Genomic DNA, 7172 nt, shown 5'->3' on the forward strand with positions numbered 1-7172 from the left:
ATCCCTGCCCCAGGTGATTTCTCTCTGGCTTATCCATGACCCCAAAGTAACTGTTAAGGGCAGTTTCCCATTCCAGGCTTGGTCTTTCAACTAAGGGGCCCACCAGCTGAGGGTCTAGCCCCTGCTCAAACTGATCACAGCCTCATCTAGCCCACCACACGGCTAACTTAGAATACCTCCCACTGAGGGACTTACATTTTCCCAAGGCCCAACACTGCCTTGCTTCAGGGAATTTACACTTGACTGCTCTCATCTACAACCACCTCTCTCCTCTCTTATCCTGTCTTTCCGTTCCTCCTTTTGGTCTTAGAGTGTATATCGCCATTTTCCTTCTATGATAGCTGTTTCTCTATAATTTTATGGTCAGTGGCTAGGTCTTCTTTTTCTCAGCTCTCTCAGTGCCAGCATGGAGCCTTCTAAGAGTAGATGCTCAATTAACGTCTGCGGAATAAATGAACCCGTGAGCATGGTTCAATTTATTTTTATTTAATTCTATATTCTTAAATTAGCCAAGCATATACTGTTATTTATAATTTCATAAAAACAGAGTAAAAGGGATTAGGAAGGCAAATATTGACCATCTTGCTCTTTCTCTCTGTCTTGTTTCCATAGTTTTACTGCTTAATTTTTTCACATTTTCGAGGAAATGCGTATCCCAATGCCATGTTAACTTGCACCAGATTCCTAAATTAGATGAAAGCTCTCCCAACTGTTTTTCAAAACAGCAAAACTCCTACTCTTAAGCTTGACAAATAACAATAAGCGTGACCAATATAATTCATAAACTTAGATTATAATGCTGGATAAAATTTCATTGAGAAGTAACAACATTTGAAAAATGGCAAAAAACACAGATAAACCTCCAAATTACCCATACAGAACAGGAACACACAGGTGTCAGACACTGTGTTCCCTCAGTCAGACCCAGCCCTCCACTACTTGAAACACTGACTGCTCTCTTCAACCACAAAGTGAAGAATCTGCCTCAACTTCACTAGATGTGGGAGGAGCTGCCAGACACGGCCCACAACATTCACTGGCGGTGGCATCGGTGTCAGCCCTCAGTGCGCCTGTGGCTTGGGCTCTCTCTTCCTCATCTCTCAAAGCTTCTTTATAACAAGACTCAAAGGCACTGGGGACTGTATGGTTAATCTTGGCCAAAAACTCCAGGACTCTCATCTTGCTGGTTTCGGCATGGGCCCTTGGGCCCCACAGGAATTCATAGCGTGGAGGATCACTGTTGGGCACCTGCTGGTATTCCAAGTACTTAAGCTTCACCAAATCTTGGGTGATGAGCTTCCTGGGCTCCCCAAATATGAAGTGCTTCTTCCCAGCATATACTCTCATCTGATTCAGGAATTTCCAGATCTCCTCCTCAGTGGCGCAGTTACCCTTCAGGAAGATCACGCCCAGGAGATTCATTAGGAGACCGGGCTTGGGAAATCCTCTGCCACAGCTCACTGTCCCATTGTTGGGCAGGTCCATCTTGTTGACAAGGATGTAGGAATGCTTGGCAGAATCGACTTCCTTTAAGTCAACACCAAACACCACCTCCATACTGAAAGAAGCTCTTTTGAGGATCTCAAGGAAGCGACTTTTGTACTTTTTATCGACAACCTTCAGCATATCTGCTTTCACAATGGGCTTTTTCATTTTGAGCATGTGCAGCAGGAACTGCACCAACATACCGGTCACCTTGGTTAGAGGGTCTCTTTGAGACTGCACAGTGGAGAGTGGGGCCTGGTAGGAACTGCATTTTTTCGCAGTTTTGCGGTTGGCTCCTTCATATGATCTTGTGTGAGAAACAGCTGCAGACATAGTGGTGGTGGATAGGGCTTTCTGAGCCTTCTTGAGAGCGCTATGTGACCTAGCACCAGGCTTTCCCTGAGGAGTAATAACACCAAAAGGAGGAGGGGACGAGGAGGGGAATGCTTCCTCCTTGGTTGCAGTGACCTGAGCACCCTTCGGTGCCTGGGTCCCACCTTGGGATTGGCGGCGTTTCTCATGGGTTTGGAGCTTACGCTTCTGACCCCGAGACATGATGACTGTGGATCAGGGTCAGCAAGCAGGAGTGCGAGTAGGACAACAGGTGATCTGGGCATGAGAGGAGAGAGGATAAGAGAGTGTGAGCACCTTCAGCAGGAAGATAACAGCTTGATTTTAAGAAGGCCGCCTCTTCAGGTTTCCCAGAGGGCACTGCTCTAGGAACCCACAAGGCTCCTGTTCTGATCAACCTGTCCCCTGAGAAAACTGTGGAAATAATTAAACGGAGCCTCAGGCTGTAGCCTACCAGCTCTGCCTGGTGCTTACTGGGGCTGAGAGCAGTGGTGGGCAGGTCTAATCCTTGTGGAGCCCCCTCTACTCTGGAGTGTGGGGGTCCTCTCAGTTCACATTCAGGACCATCATATCAACTTTTGCAGGGCCTGGGCCCCTTCTTCTGTGCTGCTGTAAATTTACATCTCAAACCCAGGTCCTTGTCTTCTTGGGATGCCTTAAAAAGAAGTGAAAGGGTACCTCAGCCCACCACCCCTGCCAGGGGGCATCCACTGCTGACAGCGCTATGGGATTCTCTGTCTTGGGCTCTTTGGGGTCCTCAGTCCTCATTCAGAGTTCTTGCTTTGGCTCTACATAGAGCCTGGGATACTTGCCTCTGCTGATCTGATGTCCTTCCCCTCAGACAAAGGCTCTCACCAACCTGATGCCATCAAAAAGAAACATACACCTCACCCACAACAAAGAATATACAACTATGTGCCGGGGGACTTTGGGGAGAAAAAGGAAAAAATAAAATCTTAAAAAAAAAAAAAAAGAAATATACGCCTCACTTCTATGTCTGGTTTCCTCAGTGCTGCAAGCAAGGGGGGGGGGGTGCTTTCTGCAGTCTCCTTCTTTTTAGGGTGAGTGGTGCCATCAGTCTTAACTCGGAGTCCTCACCCTGATTCCTATGAATTCCTAAGTCTCTTCCCTCTGCAGATTTGAGGCTGCTCAATTATCCAACATCCTCACCTCTCTGGAACTCTCCAGACAGAAATGAGGGGGTGCCTCAGCTTGACAGATATTCCTGGTTTCCGCAGGGCTGAGAGAAGGGGCAGAATTTCTGAGACCCTACTTTTTTAGAGTTGTTGTTCCCCTTAGTCCTCACTCAGGTCTCTGACCTTAACTCTGGGTAGGATTGAGGACTCTTCTCCTCAGTAACCCAGGTAGCCTGGCCTCTGAGCAAAGCCCTCAATTCCCTGAGTCCCTAGACGGGAAAGTCAGGGTCCTCTCTGTATGACTACTCCTGCCTGGAGCCTCCTAGAAATAAGTCCGGGGGGCTGGTTTGTGTTGCCACCCCTACTTGGGTCTCATTAGCACTCAGGGCCCTCAACTTCACTGCATTTAGGGCCTAGGTATCTTGCATCTGTTGGACCCAGGCTACTGCTTTAGACCAATGCCCTCCCCTTCCTGAGACTATCCAGGCAGAACCCAGTCTAACAGCTCTACTGGGGCCTCCCAGGGCAGATATCAGCAGTGAGACTTAGTGGAGCTCCCTTTGTTATAGGTTGGAGTGGTCCCCTTAGTCCCTACTCGAGGTCTTCCAACCCGTCTTGATACCAGGCCCGGGAATGCACCTTTGGCTGGCCAGAGGCCTTGCTCCCAATGAAAGTCCTAGCTTCCTGGGATCTCTGAAGCGGAAGTCAGGAGGAGCCACATTCAGCTGTGACTACTCAGGGTCTCTGAGAGCTGACAGCAGGGACCGGGCTCTGTGAGACCCCACTGTTCTGGGGTCTGTGGTTCCTAGGTCCTCACTCAGAGTCCTCACCTTTCTATCAGAGCCTGGAACTCCTCCTTCTATTGAACTGAGTGCACTAGCCTCCAAACAAAGCCCTCACTTCTTGAGCTCCTAGGGGTGAAGTCATCATATACGACTACTCATGCCTGGAGCCTCCCAGAATTGAGCTAGAGTGCTGCTTTGTGTTACTATCTTCACTGGCGAACGATCTCCTCATTAGCACTCATGGCCCTCCCCTTTGCTCTAGTGAGGGCCTACGTTTCCTTGATGTGCAGAATCAGGGCTACTCTCTCAGACCAAGGCTTTCCTCCGTGAGACTTTCTAGGCAGAACCCAGCCTGATGGCTCTGCTGGACCTTTCACTGCCATAGATCACAGGGGCGGGGCTTGGAGGGGCCACCCTTGTTGTGGGAGAGGGAGTGGTCTCTTCAGTCCACATTCAGGTCCTTACCTCAGTTCCCAGAACCCAGGCTCAGACCAACAAACTGCGGCAGCCACCAGTGAGGTCCTTGCTCCAAACCGGAAGTCAAGGTGCGGAAGTCAAGGTGCGTCACATCCGGCCACGGCTGCGTAGCGGGTGGAGTGTCGTGGGGTGGGGGGTCTCCGAGGGGCAACAGCAGGCACAGAGCTTTGTGGGACCCTGTCGTTGAGGAGTCGGTGGTCCCTACGTCCTCACTCAGGGTCCTCACCTCGGTATCAGTGGGAGCCCGGCTGCGTAGTGGGTGGAGTGTCGTGCGGTGGGGGGTCTCCGAGGGGCAACAGCAGGCACAGAGCTTTGTGGGACCCTGTCGTTGAGGAGTCGGTGGTCCCTACGTCCTCACTCAGGGTCCTCACCTCGGTATCAGTGGGAGCCCGGGGCGACTCCTGCTTCTGGCCAGAGTGCGGCAGCCTCCAAACAAAGCCCGCACCTTCTTCAGTCCCTAGAGGGAAGTCAGGGCTCATCACTTCTGACAACGTGTGCCTCCCTCTTTTGGAGAGAGGTCCTCTCATTAGCACTGAGGGTCTTCACCTTGACTCCAGTTATGGCCAAGACTCCTTCCTCTGTAGAACTGGGCCCCGGGTCCTGTGCTAGAGAAGGCCCTCAGCTCTCTGAGACCCGCCAGGCAGAAGTGAGGAGGCTTCTAAGCCTTACAGCTCTGCTTGGGCTTTTCATAGTTAAGAACACGGGCAGGGGTCTAAAAAGACCCCTCATTTGTGGGTGTAGTGATCCCCTCTTTCTTCTCTAAGGGATCTCACTTTGCTCGTGGCCAATCCTAGAACTCTACTCTCCCTGACATGAGGTTACTTTGCTTGGATCCAGGTCTCTTCTTTCCCGAGACCTCCCAGGTGGAAGTTAGAGTGAGCCACATTAGGCCAGGGATATTTGAGTCCTGAGAGGGTGACATCAAAGTAGAGTCCCTATGGAACATCACTGTTCTGGAGTTGGTGGTCCCCACATTCCTTATTCAGAGTCCTCAACTTAATATCTCTCCAATCTGGAATCCTCCCTCTACTGAACTCAGGCCACTCTCCTTAGGCCAAGACTTTTCACCTCGCTGAGAACTGTGAGGAGTATAAGAGGGATTGCCTAGTCTGACGGCCCTGCCTGGGCATTCTAGGTCTGAGAGCAAGTTTGGTAAGATCTTTGAATGACTCATCATATTTTGGGGTCCTCATTTTGTCTCCCGTCTCTTGAATTAATGTATGCCTGGGAAATACCACATCCCTACAAACTCTTGAGCAGTGTCCCTAATGCAAACCTTGTAGGTACATGTTCCAGACTTGATGTGAGATGGGGAAACTGCAATATAAGACTAGAGGCACAGGACAGGGGTGGACTGTCAGAGAAAAATGATGCCAATCTATTTTTCTTTTCAATAGTCAGAGTTAGCCTCTTATGTGACTTCTGGTTTAATTGATTTACTTCCTAATGGAAAGGAGCTGTCCAGGATGGTTTTGTGATTGTCTGATTTTGAGGTTATCTGACACTGCATGTGTAAATGATCATGTTGTCATTGAATATTATCTGTTTCTCTTCTTTATTCATGATTTTAATTTACTGTGGTATTCTTTTTTTTTTTTTTTTTTGAGGAAGATTAGCCTTGAGCTAACATCTGCTGCCAATACTCCTCTTTTTGCTGAGGGAGACTGGCCCTGAGCTAACATCTGTGCCCATCTTCCTCTACTTTATATGTGGGACGCCTACCACAGCATGGCTTGCCAAGCGGTGCCATGCCTGCACCTGGTATCCGAACTGGCAAACCCCGGGCTGCCAAAGCAGAATGTGTGCACTTAACCACTGTGCCACTGGCCCGGCCCCTTGCTGTGGTATTCTTAATTGCTGTGGCTACGTATTCCAATCCAGTCTTTTGGGCACAAAATCCTTACTTTTATCCCCTGAGATACATTTTGGGGCATTGAGGAACACAAAGTTTGCTTTAGGTAGAGAGGAGTGGAACCAACAGTGTGAGTTCTAGAGGAATTCAGACCAGGAGTCTAGTCCCAGCTCTCTTACTGGCCCTGTGAACTTGAGCACATCACCAAACTCCAAGACAAAGAAATCGCAATCAACCAAAATATTGCTTAGCAAGGACAATTATGTAACATATCCTCATCAGATGATAAAATGTATAGTGCCTTTGTGGGAGTCTTTCCACTTGGATACAACTCAAAAGTTCTAAGAATTTTTGTCAATGATCAGTATCTTTCCTAACTCAGCTGGCTGCCCTTCCATCTAAATCACCATTATTTTCATTCATTTAACCACCAGCAAAAATCTAGACCTTGCCTAGAATGTGCCAAGTTACACACAAGATAAACTAATTGAGTTCACTTTTAATTGAGTGTTCTCTGGCTCCCCAACCCAGGATAAAGAGTGCGAGTCCAGTGGATTCTGGGCATCCCACCTCAAGGGAGTATAACCCTTATTTCTCAGAAACTCTCTGATGATGATGTACACAGAACTAGTCTGTGCATTGTGTTCAACTGCACTGAGACAAGAGCACAGGACATCTTCCATTCCTACCCCGGGTGGAGTTTTTCTCTGGTTTACCTACAATACCAAGTGAATGTTAAGGACAATTTTCCACTGCAGTCTCTTTTATCTATGAGGCCCTCCATCTGAGGGTCTGGCACCTGCTCATCATTCCAATAGCCTCATCTAGCCCACCACGTAACCTCACTTAAAATTACCTCTCACTGAAGGATTTGCAGGTTCCTAAGGCTCCAAACTGCCTCGCCTCAGGGTATTGACACTTGACTGCTTTCACCTCAAACCTCCTCCCCTCTTCACTCCTTCTTTTTACTTGTTCCCTAGGTCATAGAGGGTATCTCACCATCTTTTTTATATGATAGCAGCTCCTAGACTTTAAAATTCAGTGGGCAGGAACTAGATCTTGTTGTTGTTGTTGTTTTGGGTTTTT

At 48.7% G+C, this 7172-nt stretch overlaps 1 protein-coding gene across 1 annotated transcript; it reads right to left on the bottom strand.

The window, feature by feature from the left end:
• Positions 1–465: 465 nt before the first annotated feature.
• LOC100051850 (melanoma-associated antigen B3) lies at positions 466–4305 on the bottom strand. Its single transcript, XM_023634134.2, has 2 exons — positions 4223–4305; positions 466–2094 (listed from the first exon to the last, which is right to left on the bottom strand). Exon 2 carries the CDS (start codon positions 2038–2040, stop codon positions 961–963), a length of 1080 nt encoding a protein of 359 aa, XP_023489902.1. The 5' UTR covers positions 2041–2094; positions 4223–4305; the 3' UTR covers positions 466–960.
• Between the last annotated feature and the right edge of the window lie 2867 nt (positions 4306–7172).

This window comes from Equus caballus, chromosome X, assembly GCF_041296265.1.
Source record: "Equus caballus isolate H_3958 breed thoroughbred chromosome X, TB-T2T, whole genome shotgun sequence".
Lineage (NCBI taxonomy): Eukaryota > Metazoa > Chordata > Mammalia > Perissodactyla > Equidae > Equus > Equus caballus.